Raw genomic sequence first — 25299 nt, forward strand, 5'->3', positions numbered from 1 at the left:
GTCCTCTGTCGTTCCCTCCTCCCTTTTGTCTCTCTAAAGTGAAGTCACTCAGTCGTGTCCGACTCTTTGCGAGCCCCTCTATGTGCTACTAAATCAACATCTGCCTATTTGTCAGCCCATTCTGCCCAATTAGAATGTAAACCCTACATGGGCAGGGACTTTGCCCTTCTTGTTTACTGCTGTATCCTGAGAACATAGAGTGATGTCTGATATGTACTGGGTTGGGGAATGATAGAGTTAAACTGACAATATTTGTAAACAGGCTCAAAAAAAAAATTTGTAGCTAACAAAATCCCTGAGAAAATAGTGTTCAATACTCATTTGCTTATAAGCCACAACAGCTTAACTGGGATAGGCTAAAGATTTCCTTTTTATTAATAGGAACACTGAATTTAAAAACTCACAAGGCTTCTATCATTAATCCATTCACCTCAGGATTCCACATGCATATTACTTTAGATCAGAAAGATTAAGAACATTTGTTTAGTTACATACAATTTGAAAATATGCTCCTCCTCCTTCCCCATTTATTCTAGAAAAATTAGGGGTTTCCAGGATGTGTCCTTCTCCAGTATGAAACAGCTTTCTCAAATCTTCTATGAACATATTGCGGGTTCATCCCAACAGGAAATGGCCAAGGTAAGTAACAGAAACTCTCTACACCTTTTGCTAAAACACGCTTTTAGTTTTTTGGTTGCAGCTGTGTGCTTTTCTCCCTTCCTTTGAAGGGATTAAGTAAACATGAAAAAGGGAAGTTTGCATTACTTATGTTAGTGCCATCCACTTATTTCCAAAAAGTATTAAAAAAAAAAATTATTCATCAAAAAAACACCCCAACCCTGCCTTCCAGAGTGGAGGGGCGGTGCATTTTGGCCTTTGCTTGTGGTCTGCAGCATCTCCTTTGCTGCCCTGACTTCTCTGATGCACCTTCCTAAGGGCAGACCTCTCTGTGATGTGCTGTGTATGTTGGGGCTGAGGTGGGGCAAAAGCCCCCATCTCCTCTGGCAACAACCCTAACAGCCAGCATTAACTGAGGCAACTGGCTATTTGAAACAAGGCAGGGGGATAAAGTGCTGCATTAAAAGCTGCGAAGGATGTCTGGATAACTCAGCTGCATGGCCGCACGCCAGCTGCTTCCTATCTGTGGTGTACTTACGTTATCCAGGCCCTCACCCCACCCAGAACAGAGAGGACAATGAACTCTCCTACCAGAAAGGTATAAAGGAAGGTACACTCCCTTCCCACCTTCCCTGCCGCCTTCTGGAAAGAATTAACAACATGTTTAGACCAGATGTGGGGTTTATTTGTGGGGCAGGGGGATGCAGCAGGAAAGGCAAAAGCAGATTCATTTCTTCATTTGTACAAGGAAAAAGCTGCTGGTATGCTTAAGAAATTTTCCCCAAAACGCTATTGTCAAAAACAACCACCACCTAGTGCTTCTGAAAGTTTCAGCTATTTAAACCAGTGTAACTGATGAGGACCTGCTGAAGTTCCAGGCATGGGTCCAAACACCAACTGAATGGAGCCCTAGTGTCTGAACTTGAGTTAAACTGACCGTAAGAATCAATGTCATTACACAGAGAAGGAGAAATATAGTATGACAATCCTTATATGTGGAATCTAAAAAGAAACGATACAAAGGAACTTACAGAACAGAAAGAGACTCAGAGACTTTCTCACTCACAGAAAGAGAACCAACTTATGGTTGCCGGGGGTCGGGGTGGGGGGAAGGGATAGTTAGGGAGTTGTGGATGGACGTGTACACACTGCTATATTTAAAATGGATAACCCACAGGATGTACTGTGTAGCACATGGAACTCTGCTCAATGTTATGTGGCAGCCTGCATGGAAGGGAATTTGGGGGAGAAGGGATACACGTACATGCATGGCTGAGTCCCTTTGCTGTTCACCTGAAACTATCACAACGTTGTTAATTGGCTGTACCCCAAAACAAACAAACAAAAAGTCATTACAAATGGTGTTTGACCACCACCCAAACACCACCATATTCTTTAGGTGCATTTTGAGTAATACTGGCTTTTCCAGATTGGGCTGGGGATTTGACCAAAGGTGGTTCCTTTAATGACTAAGCTTTATGGTGCCCACAGGTGGCCTTATTTGTAAAACCAGGACTTGCTGTCTTGTGATCACTCAACATGGAGCAGACATAGGTGACATCCTTTGGCAGGATGCTGCTGCTGCTGCTGCTAAGTCACTTCAGTCGTGTCTGACTCTGTGAGACCCCATAGACGGCAGCCCACCAGGCTCCCCCGTCCCTGGGATTCTCCAGGCAAGAACACTGGAGTGGGTTGCCATTGCCTTCTCCAATGCATGAAAGTGAAAAGTGAAAGTGAAGCCGCTCAGTCGTGTCCGACTCTAAGCGACCCCATGGACTGCAGCCTTCCAGGCTCCTCCCATGGGATTTTCCAGGCGTACTAGAGTGGGGTGCCACTGCCTTCTCCATTGGTAGGATGGGGAGGGATAGAAAGAACAAATTCAAAGCTAAATTATTTTGGGGTGCTGATTCCCAGGTGATACAAGTAGTTTTGGATCTCGGGCCTTTATGTTCTAATAAGTTCTCCTCAGAATAAAAGCAGGCCTTGTCTGGACCATATTACAGAAGTAAACAAAGGAATTGTAGGAAATGGTGATGAGGCATCATCCTGTCTGTAAACAATGTTTAGAGCCAGACAGGTCAGCACTGCTTTGGCCTCCTCAGTAGTTGAAGAAGATTCTTTTTTGAGCTTCAGTTACCTCATTTGCAAAAAACAAAGAGAGGATACCTCGCTGGGATGTCCTGAGGGTTAAAAGCAGTAATAGAGGTCAAGTGCCTGAGACGAGAAGTTTGGTCGATTATAGCCATCGTAATTATTTTTGCTGAAAGGCTGACTTTTAACTACAAATCAGGTCCTTTAATGGAGAAGGAAATGCAAATCCACTCCAGTATTCTTGCCTGGAAAATGGACAGAGGAGCCTGGCAGGCTCCAGTCCACGGGGTTGCACGCGCGTACACACACACACACACACACACACTTTACAGTCCATGGGGTTGCGTGCGCGTGCACACACACACACACCCTTTAAAAACCATCCTCCTGGGAATTCCCTGGCAGTCCAGTGGTTAGGAGTTTGCATTTTCACTGCTGAGGGCCGGGGTTCAATCCCTGGTCGGGGAACTAATATCACCGTGCTGTGTGGCCAAAAAAACAACAAACAAACAAAAACAGAATAAAAGTAAATTCTCTCAAAAAAAAGAAAAAAAAAAAAAAAAAGATCAGCCTTCCTAACCACAAAGGACTGGGTTTCCTGACTGCCTGCCTTTTTCAGCTGTCAGAGAACAAACAGAGTGACAGGGAGGTTGTCAGACCTTGGACAACAGGAGGAAACCCCAAATGGACCTCCAGCAATTATTAATGCAAGGCAGCTTTATGAAGAACAGGTTCGAGCCTTTATTTCAGGCACACCTGTAGAGAATCCTTCCATCTGCCATCTGGGAACTGGCCCTCTGCTCTGACCCCGCCCCGATCGTCTTCAGAGATGGAGCCTGGAACTTTTACATCCTCCATAAATACTCCCTGCCCCCCTCCTTAGCCCGCTCTTATCTGATTACAGGGCTCCTTTATCTCTCCATTATGCTAAACATACATTCACTTCCTCCTGGCCCTCTTTCCCATCCTTCTCCACTTCACCAGACCTTGAGAGGGATTAGCAAGGATCGCGCCTCTCAGGCTCCCTCTTGGCCCCAGCACAACCCCTAGCCGCCCACTGAGACAAATATAACACCAGGTCCTGGGCGGGCGGGGGGGGGGGGGGGGGTGGGTGGCGGGTGGGGTGGGCACTCTTCATTGCAATCAGCCCCCCAACCATACCAACCTCCAGTCTTCCTTGTGCTTATAGATTTAGAAAAGCTCTGAGTTCACCAAATTGTGTATATATATATAAAGTATTAGGTATATGTATAAAATATAGGTGCATAAAATATATATCTTGTCATCTTTTTAAAAAGAATCAACAGACTATGTCAGCAGGATCAAATGAGCTAAGAAGCCAAAGGTATGGTTCATATTCTATTTAAGTGGGTGGTGGTTTCTTGAGTTCTATTAAGTATCAACTACTTAAGAATTTTTTTAAAGTACTGTACTGGCTTTAGAAATGTATATAATCCATACTTTACAGGCAAGGAAAGCTGTACATAAAGGAATTTTATGCATGGTGATAATGTGGTTTTTCAGCTCTATTCAAACCCCTGGAGGTAGAACACGTGCTCGCCTGCTTCAGTTCAGTTTAGTTGCTCACTCATGTCCGACTCTTTGTGACCCCATGGACTGCAGCACACCAGGCCTCCCTGTCCATCACCAACTCCCAGAGTTTACCCAAACTCATGTCCAATGAGCTGGTGAGGCCATCCAACCATCTCATCCTCTGTCATCCTCTTCTCCACTCGCCTTCAATCTTTCCCAGCATCAGGGTCTTTTCAAATAAGTTAGTTCTTCACATCAGGTGGCCAAAGTATGGGAAGTTTCAGCTTCAACATCAGTTCTTCCAATGAACATTCAGGACTGATTTCCTTTAGGATGGACTGGTTGGATCTCCTTGCAGTCCAAGGGACTCTCAAGAGTCTTCTCCAACACCACACTTCAAAAGCATCAATTCTTCGGTGCTCAGCTTTCTTCACAGTCCAACTCTCACATCCATACATGACTACTGGAAAAACCATAGCCTTGACTAGATGGACCTTTGTTGGCAAGTAATGTCTCTGCTTTTGAATATGCTGTCTAGGTTGGTCATAACTTTTCTTCCAAGGAGCAAGCGTCTTTTCATTTCATGGCTGCAGTCACCATCTGAAGTGATTTTGGAGCCCCCCAAAATAAAGTCAGCCACTGTTTCCACTGTTTCCCCATCTATTTGCCATGAAGTATTGGGACTGGGTGCCTGCTTACTGTCTAAATTTGTATTGTTAGGCCATTACAGGCAACAGTGATAAGAAAAGCAGCTAGAGATGTAAGACCTGCAGGAGCCATTTCTGGTGAAGGCACCAGCTCTCCTCTCAAATACTAATGAGCAGCCATTAAGAAGCAGAGGACTTTTCTGAACATTAAGGAAGAGAATTGGTTTACGTGAAATTAGAGTTGGGGGAGCTAAAACATGAGCTAAGATCACTGAAGAAAAAGGCTTCCTCAGTTACTTAACACCCATGAAATCAGCCATGAGGTACACTTGACGGAGTTGTCTTGGAAACCGCCCTACCCCATTATCTGCTAGTAAAAGAATCCTTGTACCTCAAACAGGTACCAACACTGTAATTTTGGATGACGCCAGGGCCCTCTACCAGGGCATCAGATTTACCCAGAGAAGAAAGCAGGCTCTTCATCCAATCTTCACTGTGTCTCTGCATTTCTGAGACGCTGTAGCTCATCTTATCTAATCCCCAGAAGATTACAGCAGTGCTTTTCTATCTTTTATCTTTGTGATCCATTTATGTATTTTTAAAATGGCACGTAATGAGTTTTCAGAATGGAACCCCAATATATAATATGATACCTGGAAGGTGGTGGTGGTGGGTGCTTGCCTTGCAATGACAAGGGGATATAACCTTCATCCAGGAATTAATTAAGCTGAAAGCGCGAGGTTCCTGCTTATACTGTGGAGTGTGAATAGGTTTTCCTCCTTTGCTAGTGCTGGGCTCAGAATCTGGGCAGTGAAGATAATTAGAAAATATTTTAGGGATTCCCACTTTATTTTTTGGCAGGCAGCTTGCAGGATCTTAGTTCCCCCATGAGGGATTTGAACTCCAGGGCATGGCAGCGAAAGCAAGGCGTCCCAACCACTGGAACTGAAAGTGGAAGAGTTGTGTCCGACTCTTGGTGACCCCATGGACTATACAGTTCATGGAATTCTCCAGGCCAAAATACTGGAGTGGGGAGCCTTTTCCTTCTCCAGGGGATCTTCCCAACTCAGGGATCAAGCCCCGGTCTCCCGTGTTGCAGGCAGATTCTTTACCAGCTGAGCCACCAAGGAAGCCCAAGAATACTGGAGTGGGTAGCCTATCCCTTCTCCAGTGGATCTTCCTGACCCAGGACTCGAACTGGGATCTCCTGCATTTCAGGCAGATTCTTTACCAGCTGAGCTACCAGGGAAGCCCCCCCTAACCACTGGACTGCCAGAGAATTCCCTAGGAATCCCTACATTAATCTTGCATCATACCCAGTGAGTTCTGCTGTCCTGCAAGGCCACTGGAGCCCTCCTGTGTCCCACCCTGACACTGAAGGGGCGGTATGGGTGTGCCCCTTCTCATCCTCACGTGCCCCATGTAAGTCCAGCATCTTTGTTGTTCTTGCTACCTAGCTACCCTGAAGCATATAAACAGACCTCCTCACCCACACACTTTTTTCTGGTGCACATATAAGGGGTCATTTTCTCTATTATTATAAAAGGCATTGCCACACAATTGACACTTGAAATAGGAATGATTCTTAAATTTAATAATTTATAAATTATTCTTTAGAACCAATCTGAGCAAGCTGAACTTTATTAGACATGGGCCTCTAGTATTTTATTTTCCTACTGAAATTTTAATACTAGTGTTTCAGTGATTCAAAATAAATGCCAATGCCTTTGCTTACAATATTATCTGCAATTTTCTCCTTTACGTTACAATGTGCTGTGAAGAGATGTGTTTTCCAGTCTCCAAGTGCTACCTGACACTTTCAGGCCACGAGAGCCAGAGAAATACATGCACTGAACATCCCTGACACGTGAGGCTGAAACACACACCCAGAGGATGTCCACAGGCATGGACTCTGCCGGCTGCCCCAAGTAGAGGGTTGCTGCTGCTCACATGATCCATCATGGCCAAGAAAAGGAAAGGAAGCCAAGACACAAAGAACAAAGATCAGGGCTAGAAGTTAAACATATGATCTTGACAGAGGCTTAAGAGGCCTGGGAGGAAATAGTTGAGGAAATTCCAGAGACAATTAGGGGTCCTCTGACATCCCTGAGGCCTGGAAACACTGACCATGGAGCACTCTGATGAGCTAGAAACACTTACAGCTGGCTGAAGCAAGCTAGAGCTTCTGGTGGCCCCCATTCCCTCGCCTCAGTAACACCGCCAATTTCAAGAGCAAACCTTTCCACACTGTGAATGGGAGGTGATGATGCACACAGCAGTGCCCAGGTGTGCTGGAGGTGACCTTATAAAACACTGGTTTTGGGGCTTCCTTCTCAGCAAGATTTACAAAGTAGTATCAGAATCACTCCACTGTACTGTCTTTAAAACACAATTTAAAATTTAACCTCTAAGCTTTTATCACCTGCAGTTTGAGGATGCATACAGCCTCCACAGAGAAAGAGTGATTCAGCTAGATTCTATTTCTGTGGCTCTTGACTTTTTTTTTTTCTTTTGGAAAAATCTTACCCAAACCTTTTGATTTTACTTATTTAACATATCCAATGCCTTAAGGATGGAGCTATAGTTCTTTTTTTTTTTCTTCAGCCAAAAAACCTTTCCTGCCTACATTTAAATTCAGAAACCACAAGAATACTAACTCTATAATATCCATAATGACAGACCACTTCTAACTGGGGCACAATAAAGACAAAGGCATTAGGGCTGTTATGCTGTTAATGTACAACGTAAAACCATAACACTGGGCAGTTTCAAACCTGGGCAATGAAGCGTTGGCTGAAGTAAATCTTAACACCCAAAAGGCAATTTTAGGAGTTGTGTCCAAGACAGATTTTTTAATGGCTCTTTGGCATCTCTCCCTGTGTCAATATAACTTTCCTGAGTGACTACCTCTTGAGGAGAGTAATGCTCCCTGCTAGGAGAAGACAGGCCTGGCTGAGGTCAACTCTGGAGAAGATGCGGCAGGACGGGTGTGGTCATTCATCATCAGAAACGAACAATCAATGAAGAAAGTAATCATTTTTTCTTGAAATTTGAAAATGGCTTGCTCTAATCTCTATTAGTAGAAGAAATCCTAATTTCCCCACCCTTGTGGGTCCAGGCAACTAGAGACTCCTGGTACCCCATAGATCCTAGGTGGATTATCTGCTTGACCGACCACTGGGACCTCTGTATCCTTATCTGTCAAGGATCTATGCATGCATGCTAAATCTCTTCAGTTGTGTCTGACTCTGCGACCCCATGGACTGTGGCCTGTCAGGCTCCTCAGTCCATGGATTCTCCGGGCAAGAATACTGGAATACTGGAGTGGGTTGTCATGCCCTCCTCCAAGGAATCTTCCCAACCCAGGGATCAAATCCTCTTACGTCTGCTGCATCAGGAGGCAGGTTCTTCACCACTAGTGCCACAAGGGAATCCCTTCAAGTATCTCAGTTCAATTCAGTCGCTCAGTCGTGTCCGACTCTTTGTGACCCCATGAATCGCAGCACGCCAGGCCTCCCTGTCCATCACCAACTCCCGGAGTTCACTCAAACTCACGTCCATCGAGTCAGTGATGCCATCCCCTTTCCCCTGGCCCCCAATCCCTCCCAGCATCAGAGTCTTTTCCAATGAGTCAACTCTTCACATGAGGTGGCCAAAGTACTGGAGTTTCAGCTTCAGCATCATTCCTTCCAAAGAACACCCAGGGCTGATCTGCTTTAGAATGGACTGGTTGGATTTCCTTGCAGTCCAAGGGACTCTCAAGAGTCTTCTCCAACACCACACTTCAAAAGCATCAATTCTTCGGCGCTCAGCCTTCTTCACAGTCCAACTCTCGCATCCATACATGACCACTGGAAAAACCATAGCCTTGACCAGATGGACCTTTGTTGGCAAAGTAATGTCTCTGCTTTTCAATATGCTATCTAGGTTAGTCATAACTCTCCTTCCAAGGAGTAAGCGTCTTTTAATTTCATGGCTGCAATCACCATCTGCAGTGATTCTGGAGCCCAAAAAAATCAAAAGTCTGACACTGTTTCCACTGTTTCCCCATCTACTTCCCATGAAGTGATGGAACCAGATGCCATGATCTTCGTTTTCTGAATGTTGAGCTTCAAGTCAACTTTTTCACTCTCCTCTTTCACTCTCATTAAGAGGCTTTTGAGTTCCTCTTCACTTTCTGCCATAAGGGTGGTGTCATCTGCATATCTGAGGTTATTGATATTTCTCCTGGCAATCTTGATTCTAGCCTGAGCTTCTTCCAGCCCAGTGTTTCTCACACTGCAGGTAATACCTGCTGCTCTGGATGCATTTTGTTGTTTTCTAAGACTTCTTCTTTGTTAATGTGGACCATTCTTTTTTTTTTTTCCCCTAAGTCTTTATTGAATTTGTTACAATATTGCTTCTGTTTTTATGTTTTGGTTTTTTGGCCCTGGGGCATGTGGGATCTTAATATACTGACCAGGGATTGATCCCACATCCCCTGTCCTGAAAGGTGAAGTATTAACCACTAGATTGCCGGAGAAGTCCCTGGGATGGATTTTAAATTATTTTTGATTTTAAAATACTGGCTCTAGGAAAGTAACTCATACTACCCTCCTCCACCAACAAAAATTTTTAGAATTGGAAGTAAATATAATACAATTAAAGCTTTTTTTTTTTAATGTACAATTCCACTGAATTCAAAAAAGTTAAACATTTTTTAGTAAAGACTTTTTAAAAACCCAGCATCAAACAATTCTCTGGGATGTCACATCGCAAAATACAATTATACTAGCATGAGGGGGATAATTCTGATTTAAGCTCTTTCAACAAGTCTCCTTCACCAGGCAAGGCTGTCAGGCCCACCTGAATGTGTCCCCAATCTGCCTAGACTTCTCATTCCTTTTCTCATTCCAGGTACATTCAGGAACCACATGGGCTGTAGACAGTTACTGAAATAACAATCTTGTTATTTCAATATATATATATATAATATATAATTATTATTATATCAATGTAGCTGTGTTTTGCTTTTTTAATAGGTAGATCTAATGATTGTCTTATTTTTTCCCCAAACTTTAAACTTTTTATTTTGTATTGAGATATAGCTGATTCCTTGGTGGCTCAGACAGTAAAGAATCTGCCTGCAATGCAGGAGACTTGGGTTCAGTCCCTGGGTCGGGAAGATCCCCTGATGAAGGTAATGGCTACCTACTCCAGTATTCCTGCCTGGAGAATTCCATGGACAGAGGATCCTGGCAGGCTACAGTCCATTGGGTTGCAAAGAATCAGACACAACTGAGCAACTAACTAGCCAATTAACAATGCTGTGGTAGTTTCACAGCGAAGGGAGTCGGCCATACATCTACATGTATCCATTCTCTCCCAAACCACCTCCCATCTAGGCTGGCACATAACATTGAGCAGAGTTCTATGTGCTATCCAGGAGATCCTTATTGGTTATCCATTTTAAATATAGCAGTGTGTCCATGACCTTCCCAAAGTCCCTATTTCAATGTTAATTCTATCATAGGCTTATACACAGATTTTCTAACATGGCTAACATGGATATTTTAGGACCACCTAAAACATTTTAGGAAATTATAGTGAAATTTTATCACAACAGTTCATTACATTCAAGGCAATCAATGGTGATTTCTGAGTTATTCTCAAAAATCGTTAAAACACGAACAATTCTGACATGAATACACCACTTTAAAAAATGAAATTTATTTTATTCAAACCAGAATAGAATGACTCTACTTACAGACTAAAATGGTTCTGTCCTAAAGGGTGAGTTTCAGGGTGATCACACAGTGCTAAGTGGGGAGAGAGTTCTGGCAGGCAAGAGGCCAAAGTCTGAATCTAGGTTTATGATTTTGCTTTTATTGTCTGCTGCTTCACTGAGCCTGGAGTTCAGTGGAGTTCATAATTAATCAAGATCAAAGGATTACCAACTTGAAACAAACAAAATGACCCGCTGCTGAAGAACCCTTTCTTCTCCTACTTTTTTCTCCGAAAGCAATAATTTTCTTTGACTTTCCCTCTGTTTTACACACCCTTCCAAAAATGGTATTTACGATCCACATTTAAACCCCCAAAGGCCAGCTAATGGAAATGTTAGGTTACTAAACAAAATTAACTCTCACCACATTAAAGTACACATGTAATAGAAAAATTGGTGCTTCAAAACACAAATGGCAAAGGGAGTTGTTTCAAGTTAATAATCTCCAATTCAGGTCTTTAAATTGCAGCCCTTGAACTTCCGTGCCTGACTTTCTCAAAAATCTTCGCTTTCTTTCTCAACAAATTAGAGAAAACAAAAAGGAAGAGAGAGCTTAATGACCACATGCTGAAACGGTTAGGGAGAAAGCGCACAATATCAGCAACTTACTTTGAAATGCATAAAAAAATAACACGGCATCTTGGATGGACCAAGGGAGGGAGGAGGGATGGATGGACAGATTATGTTGTGATAAAGAAGTAACAGTAAAATGGTGGTTGTAGGCTGTAGTTTTGACTGTATACTTCTTTCAACTTTTCTGAACACTTGAAGACATAGGAGAGAGAGACAATTTATAGTGTTCTATCCCACGGACAGAGGAGCTTGTCAGGCTACAGTCCATGGGGTTGCAAAGAGTCAGACATGACTGAGCGACTAACACTTCATTCTAGATGGAGATCAACACTAAACGTAGAAGAAGCTGATAATGGTAGTGAAAAATCTGGTTACTTCTCCTCACGCTATCCAGGACACATTTCCTGTTTTTTCACCTGCCACCTACCACTGTCGCTCAGTCGTGTCCAACTCTTTGTGACCCCATGGACTGTAGCCTATCAGGCTCCTCTATCCATAGGATTTTCCAGGCAAGAGTGCTGGAGTGGATTGCCATTTCCTTCTCCAGGGGACCTTCCCGACCCAGGAATTGAACCCGGGTCTCCCACATTGCTGGCAGACGCTTTACCATCTGAGCCACCAGGGAAGCCCCACTACTCCAAAGCAAACCATGGCCAAAAGGTTGTGCTCAGTCAGGTCCTCTTTCGACCCTATAGACTGTAGCCCGCCAGGCTCCTCTGTCCACGGGATTCTCCAGCCAAGAATACTAGAGTGGGTTGCCATGCCCTTCTCCAGGGGATATTCCAGACCCAGTGATCAAACCTGCGTGTCTTGTGTCTCCTGCACTGTGGCAGATTCTTTACCCACTGAGTCACCTGGGAACCCTGGCCAAAAGGTTAGGAAACTACTTTATCAACCTATGGTAGTATGAAATTCTAAACCTACAAAATCTCTTACAACTCAGCCCTTAATAAGACCTGTTTTCAAAAGGAGGTGATAATTTAACTCACAGGGAGGAAAATCAGCATGTTCTGTTAGTGACAGGCAGACTGGATTATGATTCATTGAACATGGACACTGTTTCAGGAGGCAAGAATTACCAATTCATTTAACTCCTTTTCTCCTAGAATTCTGCCACCTCCCTCATCAGAGATGAAAAACTGAATAAACAAAAGCACATGTGAAGCATTTGTTCTCCCTAAAGAATTCTAGATCCCTTCCATTCCCAGATGTGTAGAGGTGGGCCTGCAGGGGCAGTTCAGGTCTTCAATTATCACTAGTCAAGAGCCACACGAGTTAGTTACACACCTTTAAAGCAAGAAAGAATCATGGAAACCATCTGTTCCAGATCCCTCACTTAGATGGAAAAATTAAAGTCCAGACTGGAGAAGGGACTAGTTTAAGGTTACTGGCATTAGGGACAGATAAAGGACTAAGATCCAATCACTAAACAATCTCTACCCCAGACCTCCTACGCTTTATTTTAAAGAGGTCCAGAATTATGGCACAGGTCTCCTATCTCAGCTAGGTTGTATAGAGTATATAAGAGAGGTTTTTCTCATGGGTCTCTTAAAATACACAACTGACCGTTAAAAACATCAAAGAGAAAACAAGAGGTATCACTAATAGCATGGCCACGTGCAGAAAGGGCAGAGCTGGGGGGCAGGACTGGGAAGTCCTCCTTGGTTTGGCAGTTTCTCACCAACAGAGGCAATTCTTGTTTTGGGATCTACATGGCGTAACTAGTGCCCTAAACAAAAATGACCTCTTTTCCCTCCTGGCTGAGACAGTTCGGATTCTACCACTGAGTCCCAATTTCTCATGTATTGTTATAAAATGAGGGGGAGGGGCCCCATGACCTTTGAAGGTCCCTTTTCATCTTTGGCCTCTTTTTAACTTTGCATTAAAAAAAACCACATAGCCAAGGACTTCCCTGGTAGTCCAGTAGTTAAGACCCTACGCTTCCACCGAGGGGAGCTTGGGTTCCTGACTGCTGGTCAGGGAATTAAGATCCCACATTGTCACAGGTGTGGCCACAAAATAAATAAATAAATAAAACAAATAAAATGAAGTGTTTAAAAATAAAAATAAAGTGTGTCTTTAAAAAGCAAAACAAACAAACAAAAAATACATGGCTGTAAAGTCATGTCAGAGGGGTTAGGAAATATTCTACAAAAGCGTATCAGAAAACTTTCAGCAGTAAAATGCAACTGAAAACATCTTTCGAAGTGAAGAAAAAGTCTGAAACCACAAAGATCTGAAACCATGACAGATGAACAGATATGTTTCCTCACTGCAAGTGGTATTATGCAATTATAAAGTTCCCAGGAACAAACCTGGTTTTTTGAAGTACTACGAAAAAGCAAGAAAATGATGAAAATTGAGTTTTAATAAGTTTAATAACATCTTTGGGTTTCCCTGGTGGCTAAGGTGGTAAAGAATCCACCTGCAGTTCAGGACACCTGGGTTTGATCCCTGGGTTGGGACGATCCTCTGGAGGAGGGCATGGCAACCCACTCCAGTATTCTTCCCTGGAGAATCCCCATGGACAAAGGAGCCTGGCAGGCTACAGTCCATGTGGTTGAAAAGAGTCAGACACAACTAAGCAACTAAGCACACACACAATAAGATCTTCGAACAAAACAGGCGCAATCTAGCCATCTAGCTGGGTTTACACATCCACGGATGTGAGATTCTCCTTAGCCACATGGAGGAAAATCTCCAAAACATACTTATGGAGCCAATTCAGGCAAGGAAGAGAAGAGGGATCTGCCTCTCTTTTCCCAAATGGTTCTTCCTACAGGCTTTATCATTTGACCCAAGACAGTTGCTCCGGTACCAATTTTTCTACTTTCAGAGAGAAAGGGGGACAATGTTAAGAAAAGGTAATGAAGCAACTGCATAGCTTAAAGATAGAGGGATACATTTACTTGTAGACCTCTGACAAACACTGTGTACTTCACATTTCACATTGGGCCCCGGCTGCTTCAATGTCACAAATGAGTTCCGGCCCAAAAGTTTTCTTGTAAATTAGCTGTTTGAAACTAGAAAATGTATTTTCCCCACAGAACAACATAAAATGGTGAGCAGCAGGATTCCCAAGTCAGTGCTCGAAAGCCTAATCAATTCCTAAAATACTTGAATCACAGACCCATTCCCAAATGGTTTTCACCACTCACTCATAGTCTCCTAACAGACACCTCTTTCCCTCCTTGGGTGGAAACAGCCAGTTCTACTTGGCTCTGGCTGGGTTTTGCCAAGAGTTTTCCTACCTGGGTGTGGGGTAGGGGAGACAGGACAAGCAAGGAGAAACTCCTAAACTCCAGAGGTAGGCTTCCTTTTGGAGCCTTGGACTTTGGCACTTCTTGAGTATCTTGAATAGCTCAAAACAGAGCAGCCTGACAGTCACCTGCTAATAAGGTTGAGGAACCTTTTCACCAAGCTTCCCTGATGGCTCATAGGGTAAAGAATCTGCCTGCAATGAGGGAGACCTGGGTTCCATCCCTGGGTTGGGAAGATAACCTGGGGGAGGGCATTGCAACCCACCCCAGTACTTTCTACCATCTGAGCCACCAGGGAAGCCCCGCTCCAGTATTCTTGCATGGAGAATCTCCATGGACGGAGAAGCCTGTTGGGTTACAGTCCATGGGGTTGCAAAGATTCGGACATGACTGAGCAGCTACGCAGCAGCAGGAAGCAAGCAGACAAACCAAACGGAAAGCACTTAAGTGATCTGGACTCCCAAGGACTGGTTTCAATGCAGTGTGACAAGCGTAACAGTACCAATGCTTTAGGAATGTAAACGAGTGTCACCGTTTTTTTCTCTTACAGTGGCAATGACAGCAGTTAATTAGGAAGGCAGGAACCAGGCAAGGCTCACAGGGTCATCACGCAGTAGCCACCCTTGGCTAGTCCTTGACTTACACACAGAGGGACAGGATTTGATCTATGAGGGCAATTTCCTTCTGAGATATTACAAAACAGAGCCATGCTCTTGGTACATGTGCTTCTGTGAAGTTTCTTTCCTGCCATAAAAAGAATTGGGAGGTAAGGAGAATGTGTAGGCCAACTACCTACCAAGATGGTCCACAGTTTAACACCATCTCCTTAAAATACGGTTTCATTTGTAGGAGAATATTCTAGTTTGAATTCAGAAAGAACTTCCAAGAAACACTAGGGCTAATGAGGAAGACTGACAGCCATTTGATTGTAAGACTTGGGATCTTCACAGAAAATGAGAGCTTTGGAGGCTAATAAGCTGCTGAATTTGGACTTTCTTCCTGGCTATCACCAACACACTTACTCCAGGGAGCCCAACCAAGCTCTTGGTCACCCATTCAGTGGTACCTAAAGACTACTGCCCAAGGCAAGTCAACCCAGCAGACAGGGCCAACTTCTCCCAGCAGAGAGCTTTACAGGTAAGGTGGCAGTCTGGGTGGCCCAACAGATGCAATCACAACACCATGAAGCCATGCTGCAGGCTGTCATCTAGTATCAGGAGAGAGGATGAAAGGGCTCCTGTCCTAACGTCTCATCAAGAAGAACTACCCAGAGTCCAGCTCATTCACTAGTGTGTTTCAGCCACCGCCCAGGACTAAGCTCATCCCTAGGGATGTCATGATCCCTGAGGGAAGCATAAATACCCCATCTGGGACTGAAAACTGCTCCATATCAAGCCATTTCCCACCGTGAGAAACTCAGGATATGGGAGCTCTTGAGCAAACTGAAAAGGGTGATTGGACATGATGACACCTTTTCTTGTGCTTGTACACAAGGAATTAGCCCTCACATTTATTGAAAGTCAAATCCTATTTCAAAGGGCAGTTAATTTCACATCCATGTTCACTGAAGCATTATTCACAATAGCCAAGAGGTGGGAACTACCTCAAAGTTTATCAGGGGATAATGGGTAAAGAAAACACATTCAGCAGAATATTTTTCAGCTTTAAAAAGGGAAGAAATCCCATCATATGTTACAACATGGATGAACTCTGAGGATATTATGCTAAGTGAAATAAGTCAGTTACAAAGAGACAAATACTGCATGATTCCACTTTTAAACTCCAGTAAAGTAGTGAAACTCAGAGAAACAGAAAACAGAATGGAGGCTGTGAAGAGCTGGGGTAGGGGGATATGGGAGTTGTTTAATGGTTACAGTTTCAGTGTTTCAAGATGCAAAGGTTTCAGAGATGTGCTGTACAATAATGTACATACAGTAACACGAACACACTGGACACTTAAAAATGGTTTAGATGGTAAATTTTATGTTTTTTTGCCCCCTCCACACACAAAAAGTCATTTAGCTTGAGAAATAAAAAGGGGGCTCCTGAAGTAGGTATACTCAAAAATGACCTGAAATTCATAAATTTGGGGTTTTGGCTAAAGAACATTTCTGTTGTCCTCACATTACCACTGTTTAAAAAACCCCTACAAACTCTCCCCTAATTATGAAAGTAGTATATATCCGTTGTGCAAACTACACATATTATAAGCATGCTTTTAATCTAAGAAATATTCTTCTGTACCATGAGGAGAGATAAACAAAATGTCAGACCTTCTCATGGTAACTATCAAAGGGAGATCTTGTGTTTCAAATATGAATTTAAGTGTTGCATACCCTTTTGTTCCTTGGGATACAAGGCAAATTGCATATATGAAAAACACAAACATTTCCTTCGTAATTGACTTCCTTGAGTCAAAAAATAGCTTTTCTTCCAAAATCCTCTCAAAGAAGAACGGAAGTCAAGCATAGCAGGCTTTCCCCTAGTTGGTAACTCTTAATGAATTCCCCTAATCCTTGGCCAATTATGTTCTAATAGAAAGTTTGTCGTGTTTACCAAATGAGCGACAGAATCCCTAAAAACTATTTTTTATGATGAGTACCTTTTTATTTCTTCTATTCCAACCTCAGTTTTTCAAATTATTTAAAACCTACATATACATGCACAGATGCATTTTTAATGATTCCATTTCTTTAACATGGGGGCTAGTGATGTTTTTTTAAATATTTTTCAAAGCAGAAAGAGGGGCTGTTTTATTTTTCTTTGGAATGAGCTCCTGCCAGATTTTGCACACTGCAGTTCTTTGGCGATGTGATGAGAACACATGCCCACCCACAGACACTAATTTTGCTCCTCACCCTTCCCAAGCAGCCTCTATGACACATGCTGTCTGCGCTCCATTTGATGGAATTCAAGAGGCTCAGTCAAACAGCAGGCCCTATGGGGCCAGAGCAATGGCAGGCACCCCATCTCTTCCACGGGATGGGCACAAGGAATGAGTGTTTAAAAGAAAGCCACAAAACAGCCAAATCCAACTTGGACATCTCCAATCTGAGTATTTTTACAATTCTATGAATTAACACTAAAAATGAACAGTCATCTTTGGGGCTGAAATCTGGAAAGAGATAGTATCTTGCTGTGGTTCTCTGCAAAGAGCTCTGTGAAGATAATGCAGAGAACTCCCTGGGCTTCGCTCAGAGTGTGCATAAGGAAGGCAGCCTGTCCTGCGGGCCAGGAGCTTTCTCTGAGGGCTGAAGTGCCATCCAGGTGCCAAGGCATGTGCTTGCTCTTTGGTGATCATTAGCCATGAAGAAATGCTGGAGGACTTCCCTGGCAGTTCAGTAGTTAAGACTCTGTGCCGCCAATGCAGGGGGCATGGGTTTGATCCCTGGCTGGGGAACTAAGATCCCCATCTGCTGCATGGTGTGGCCAAACAACACAAAAATTAAAAAAAAAATTAGTTAAAAAAAAATTCTGGTGATTTAGAATCCAATTACGAATGGGCATAGCTTCTGTAACTGTCCCTTCTCCATCCTAAGTCAATCTGGGCATAGATGACAAGGCAAACAGGCTATCAGCAAACTTATACCTGGAAGAATGCTCAGGATTATTAAGAGTCCATGCTGGTCTGATAACAGAGTGGTCATCCACCCCATTCACATGTCCTTAAGAGCAGGGTTGATGCCATAAGCCGGTTCTGTATTTGTCTCTGGCTTTTCTGAGCCACATAGAAAAGCCGATATTTCCAGATAAACGATACAAGATTTATCTACAAGTGCTAGTAATCCCAGAGAAGGCAATGGCACCCCACTCCAGTACTCTTGCCTGGAAAGTCCCATGGACAGAAGAGCCTAGTAGGCTGCAGTCCATGGGGTCGCAAAGAGTCAGACATGACTGAGCGACTTCACTTTCACTTTTCACTTTCATGCATTGGAGAAGGAAATGGCAACCCACTCCAGTGTTCTTGCCTGGAGAATCCCAGGGATGGGGGAGCCTGGTGGGCTGCCGTCTATGGGGTCACACAGAGTTGGACACGACTGAAGCGACTTAGCACCAGCAGCAGCAGCTAGTAATCCCACCCACTGTGAGGGCAGAGTGGCCATAAACCCCGGATGTGGGGAGGACAGTGTAACAGCAGAACAGTGAGCAAAGGACAACAGGAAATGGACAACAGGCTGATCCAGCCTTCCCCCGGGGCCACAGTTATAACCCGACATCCATAAATCATTCACCAAGCACCGCAAGAGCAGACTGTAGGCTCACTGAACAAGTCTTTCTAAATACAAATAAGGATTTTAATTTGATAGATAATCTATAGTATTTTTAAATGGTTACTTAGCTCATTATAGCTTTGAGTCATTAGAATATAATTTTAATAGATGCTCCATCTAGTCAAGGCTATGGTTTTTCCTTGCCTTGAGAGAGGTCATGTGTGGATGTGAGAGTTGGACTGTGAAGAAAGCTGAGCGCCAAAGGATTGATGCTTTTGAACTGTGGTGTTGGAGAAGACTCTTGAGAGTCCCTTGGACTGCAAGGAGATCCAACCAGTCCATTTTGAAGGAGATCAGCCCTGAAATTTCTTTGGAAGGAATTATGCTAAGGCTGAAACTCCAGTACTTTGGCCACCTCATGCGAAGAGTTGACTCATTGGAAAAGACTCTGACGCTGGGAGGGATTGGGGGCAGGAGGAAAAGGGGACGACAGAGGACAAGATGGCTGGATGACATCACTGACTCGATTGACCTGAGTCTGAGTGAACTCCGGGAGTGGTGATGGACGGGGAGGCCTGGAGTGCTGCGATTCATGGGGTCGCAAAGAGTCGGACACGGCTGAACGACTGAACTGAACTGAACTGAAAAAGGGGAGGGGTTTTTAAAACTCAAAGATTGGGAAAGATTGCTCCTGCTGTTTACTAATCAGCGTCACTTGAACATCCATGATACTATAAACTTTGAGAATTCACTTTCCTTGACTGCCACTCCCCTCAAGGAAGAAGGGGGAAAAATTCTTTGTCCAAGGCTACCGATCTACTTGGCTCAGAAAACACAGCCACCAAAACTATCAAATGAATTTTTGAGTAGGGCAGTTCTTTCTCTGATATGAGAGCCATCCAAGAAAAGATAGATTCATAAGAATCAGAAGGGAAGAGCTAAAAGTTGCTTCTATACAGAACAATTAGTGGCTCTGGAATATGGACTCTTAATAAGCCCGGGAGGAAACTGTTGCCTGTAACGACGGATCTCCACTGAAGAGGGAATGAAAGCAAGGATGGGGCTGGGCCCAGATCACAGCCTTTTAAAATTTAACATCACCCAGCACAGAGCTCTGAACAAGGGCGGCATCTCATTCAATATCTATTAATCACTTCCACGTTGAATGCTGGGAGACCCTAGGTACCAACTGTGCTTTGTATCCCCCGTCCCTCAAAAGGGAGAGAAGGAATCTGAAAACCAGGTGGCCACTTTGAACTGTGGCTCATGGGGCTTAACCTCCCAGGGGCTCCCAAGAGCTGCCAGAACCTGTAGGGATGGTAGAGATCAATATGCCAAGAGGGTAAAAAGTAACTGACGTCAAAAGAAGTCTACGCTGCCTTGAAATAACATGGACAAGACCTGAGTTAGTCTCAACTGCACCAGTCACAGGAGAACAAGACGTTTTCACAGACATAGAAAAACACTAATAAATCAAGAACTGTAAATGTTTTCGTATACTTGCCTAAAATACTTTCTGTAGGCCTCAAGAGGGGAAAAAGAAAAAAGATATCAAAGTCTAAGATTTTAGCAAAATCAGGACAAATTAGCTAATCTCCCCTTAATTCACATTAAGTCACATTATTTTTCTGAAGACTTTTGATAAAATGAGCTCTGGGCTGAGTGTAGCATCCCACCAAGGCTTGGAGAGACAACCCTGCTCACTATTAAATGGCAAAACTCAGGCTTCAGCTCAAGCTACATTTTTAAAGAAGAGTTTCTTCCATAACTTAAAAAAAAAAAGTTAATGAGAAGGAATGAAAAGGACTCTCACTTTGAATCTGAAGTATTTTTTAATATCACCAAGTGCTATTATTAAATATTCACTATATATGCATGTGTAGACATACACATAAAAATAAGCAGTACAGATGTGGGCAGGAAAATTCTTAGCAAAACCCCCACATATTTCAAATACTGTTCTTCCTCATTATTGTCCTCACCATAATTAGCATGTTACAGCCTAACAGGTGGCTTTCATTTATAGAAGACAAATTTAATAAAATTTGGAGATGGTCCTGTCTCCAGAAACAAACTGGCCATTCTAAAAAAAGTGTACCCCTTAATCTACAAAGGGCTTCCCTGGTGGCTCAGTGGTAAAGAATACCCCTACCGATGAAGGAGACACAGGTTCGATCCTTGGATTGGGAAGATACCCTGGAGAAGGAAATGTCAACCCACTCCAATATTCTTGCCTGGAGAATTTCATGGACAGAGGAGCCTGGCAGGCTACAGTCCATGGGGTCGAAAAGAGTTGGACACAACAGAATGACTCAACAACAACTAATCTATAAAACAAACAGAAACACACGGAGCAGACCCATTTCGTGCTGGTTCACCTTATCATCCCAATTTCTGAGTGTATTAAGATAAGTAAATCTAATACATTTACTGACAGTTTAAAGTACACATACCTCAAGGAAAACAAGTCATTATTACGAGCTTTACAAGAAAGGGGAAGAGAAAAAAAGACTGCCTTTTTTTCCAGCTTGGTAACCCCAGATCTGTTTAACACTCTCCAAGTGATAACAGAATTTACCACCACAGACAGGGCTGCTCTACAAATACTAAATCTTAGGCAAATTTGTGGGCAGTTGTGTTTCGGGTCCTGACCCAGTCATTCTGGACAGACAGACCAGAAAAGTATAAATAGTACTGCTATAAACTAACCATAGCATCTGTCCCCAACAAGTAGGATACAAAAAGTATTTTTATAAAATATGAGGAGACGCTGAATGGACTGTCAACACAGATAGGAATGTTTAATACACTCAAATAAACAAGATATGTGCCTTAACTAGTCAGGCATTGTTTAAATTTAGTGAGTGAAGAGAGGGTCAGACAGGCGACACAGCCTCCCAATTATGCAGAACAATCCTTCAGATCATGTGAAAGCTATAATTAAATGTTGGTACCAATCTCCTCCACCCTTTCTCCCACCTAGAAGTTAATGCATGAATTCAGTATGAGCAAATTTTAATTTGCAAAAAAAGAATTCACTTAGTAGAGGAATCAAGCTTTCTGGCACTAAGTCATCCATCTTGGAGGAGAAGAAAAAGCACAATATTAAAAACAAAAATCCAACACAATAAATACAATAGTTAAGACTACCTCCTTAGTGCATCTTCTCTTTATTCTTCTGTGTGTTTGTTTTAAGCTACCCCACTCCCCGCCTTAAAAGGTATATACCACCTCTGCTGTTTCCTAGGCAGTATCATTTAGGGCTTACTAAAAGGTTTGGGTTAACACCATTTCTATCTGAACATGCAAGGAGAAATTTGTTTCCAAAAAGGGAGATGAGTGGATAAGAGATCTGTGTCGATTAAAAGACCAGTGGTTACCTGTCTGTCCTTGCACGTGGGCACACGCGCGCGCACACACACACACACACACACTCTTTAGTTACTTAAAATCAGAATAATTCCCCCCTCCCTTAAGAAATGTTAAAAGCAGACACCAGGAAGATTAGGCAGAGGAGAAACCACAAGAAAATAAAGTTCATGTAAACAGTAAGCACATACCTGGCGGGTGATGCCATTTCCTCTACATTGTAGAGCCCAAGTGCTGGATATTAGCATTATTGCTACTACAGCGCTTCCGATAAAAATGGATCAGCTCTTGCGGACCTGAGAACCAGCTGGCTGCCTGAGAAGTGGTTTCCCCCATATATGATTCAGTCTCCTTGACAAATATACTGCATCGCACTGGATGAGTCATCCGAGGGTTAGTCCGCATTTTATAGGCCTGTTGTGTCATTACTCACATTCAACATCCTGCTTCTCAAAAGTGGAAGCTGGAAGCTTGACAGCTGACAGATGCTTTTTCCAATTAAAATATTGTTTAAAAAAAAAATTCCTGTAAGTTACGATGATCAATCATGGATGATACTGTGAAATGACCAAGGGAGTAAATGGCACAGCTCAATACCCAAGACTACAGTCTAGGCAACCACAAGTATAAGCTGTTTACCTGCCCCATCCCCAGATAATTTTGTTCAGCACTGAAAACAAAGACCCCTCCCCTCCTCTTTTAAGTTGTCAGTGAAATTAGCACAGGCATTTTGGTTCTTATGTTGTAAGGTTACCAAGTTGCAGGAGCTTTGTGGGAAAAAAAAAAAGATACACGTCAAAATTTTGTCCCTGGGATAATGCTGTTAGGTGGGTAGTGGCACTGTGTTTACAAAATGTCTACTTTAAAGAAAAAGTATGCTTGGGATGAAATGCTATAATATCTGAGACTCGTTATGAAATATTTTTGGCCCCCAAAAAGGGAAGTTTAAAGAAATGGGACAAAATCTTGATTACTGTTGCATCTGGTTAGTGAGTATATGGGAATTGTCTCCATTATTCTCTCTTCTTTTGAGTATCTTTGACACTTTGCATAACAAAATGTTTTCAAAAACTAAAAAAGAAATTCAGTTGCTGTGGTCTAACAGTACTGACACTTTTCTAGTTAGTATGAACTCACCATACATGTCAATGGGGGCATCATATGTGGCCCGGTGGGTGTGGGGGCTCCCAGCTGGAAGGCATGATACATGTGTCCTGAGGCCACTGTGAGGGCTGCTCCCATCCCCTGAACCAAAGCCTGGTGTCTTCACCTCCCAAGCCTGTCTGGTGGCTGTTCCTCACGCCTTCTTTGAGGATATAAGCCCCAGCTTCGTTGTGAGCTCAATGTTGACATTACGAGGGAGAGGTGACCTGCCAGCTTCCTTATATGGTTTTGGAAAGTCTCCAGTCGAGGTTATATAAGTCTGATTTGAGTCCTCTCGCACCAACCAGGTGGCACAACGTTTGCACGACTTACTTTATACTCAAATTGGATTACTTAAACCACCGGAAGGAGGAAGAGAGCTTTGATTTTATGGCCAGAAAAAAACCATATATGGAAGCTCCAATTTATGTTACAGGAAATCACTCTTGAAACTAGATGTTGTTTAGAAAAACATCTGTGTCGCTAGGTAGGTTCTCAAAGTGCGACAAGTCATCACAGGACACTGGAAAGACAGAGGTCCTAGGATAGGAAAGGAGGAAGGATCAGGCCGAGGCTCCCACCTCAGTCAATAGCCAACCCAGTCCTCAAGGGACTGGGCCCAAGAGGGCTGCAAACCGGCTGCAAACGGTCATGATGGCCCCCATACCACATCACGTGACCCTCACAAATCCAAAATGTTCAGAACCATGTGGCCTGGAACTGAAGCTTTTCTAGTTTTGAGATTCTTTCCTCAATTAGACTGTAAGCTACAGGCTTATCAAAAGGTCCTTTTGATTAAAAATAACCTTTCACATACTTGCAAACTAAAACCGACCTTAGCGCAACAGGTAAAAATGGGAGGGGGTGGAATTAACTTCCAGCCTAATCTGAGTTTCCATGAGTAGTGAAGAAATAAATCCATAGTTCATTAAAGAACTATAGAATTCATATTTCATTAATTAAAAATATGAGTAATAACAGTAATAATGTAAACACAAAGAATGAGAATATGACAAATATGGTAAAATGTTAACAAATGGAGATTTGGATATAAAGGAGTTCTTCATACTATCCATTTCACACTTAGAGAAAAGTTGCAAGTTTCAAAATAAAGTTAAACACAGAAACACAAGAAAATATATAACCCTTGTTACCAAAAGAAGTTTATGGATTTAATAACCACCATAGTTCTGCTGCTGCTCCCCTCCCCTATTAAAAGAAAAAAAACTTAGACCTAAATGTAAACATTAGAAAGGGTTTCCCTGGTGGCTCAGTGGTAAACAATCTGCCTGTCAAGGCAGAAGATGCGGGTTCAATCCCTGGGTCAGGAAGATCCCCCAGAAGAAGGAAATGGCAACTCACTCCAGTATTCTTGCCTGGGAAATTCCATGGACAGCGGAGCATGGCGGGCTACAGTCCACAGGGCTGCAAAGAGTCGGATACAACTTAGTGACTCCACAACAACAATGAACATTGGGAAAGCCTCTGAATTAGGACCCTTCATTGGGTCTTCCTTGCAGACAATTTAATAATAGGCTCCAAAACCAGAGTGAAAGCTAAACAACCCCCCCAAGCACGCATTTTGGAAAGAAAATATACTATATCCTCTAGAATAGTTTGCTTGTTTAGTCTTGCACCTCACAAACTGATTTGACTGCAGGAACCCCTCACCCATTCCTATCATTAAGAGTTGAAGAAAGCACTACTGCTGTAGATCATGGGTTACAGAATGCTTCCTCCCTCCCAATCTTTAAGTCTTCTTCAGAACTTACCTCACTTGTAACAACAAAATAGATGTCCAGACTTGGTTTCTGTGCTTTATAATGGAGATTTCTATTTGGCTGACTTCCTGGTGGCTCAGGTGGTAAAGAATCTGCCTGCAATGTGGGAGATGCCAGTACAGTCCCTGAGTTGGGAAGATCCCCTGGAGAAGGGAATGGCAACCCACTCTAGTATTCCTGCCTGGAGAGTCCCATGGACAGAGGAGCCTGGTGAGCTACAGTCCATGGGGTTGCAAAGAGTTGTACACGCCTGAGCGACTAAAACACACACACAAGCTGATGATTGCTGGAGGTTTCCCGACCACCCAA

General features: G+C 43.1%; 1 protein-coding gene across 6 annotated transcripts in view; it reads right to left on the reverse strand.

Annotated features, from left to right (window-relative positions):
• SPRED2 (sprouty related EVH1 domain containing 2) overlaps positions 1 to 25299 on the reverse strand; it is a 124067-nt gene that overhangs the window by 38683 nt on the left and 60085 nt on the right. The window contains exon 1 of one of the 6 annotated variants that reach the window (XM_006053530.4): positions 22258 to 22751. The exons of the other annotated variants lie outside the window; for them this stretch is intronic. Coding sequence (XP_006053592.1) covers positions 22258 to 22274 — 17 coding nt within the window. The 5' untranslated portion in view covers positions 22275 to 22751. Of the gene's footprint in view, positions 1 to 22257; positions 22752 to 25299 lie in introns of those variants that run through there. 6 annotated transcript variants of the gene reach the window in all.

This window comes from Bubalus bubalis, chromosome 12 (genome assembly GCF_019923935.1).
Source record: "Bubalus bubalis isolate 160015118507 breed Murrah chromosome 12, NDDB_SH_1, whole genome shotgun sequence".
Classification (NCBI taxonomy): domain Eukaryota; kingdom Metazoa; phylum Chordata; class Mammalia; order Artiodactyla; family Bovidae; genus Bubalus; species Bubalus bubalis.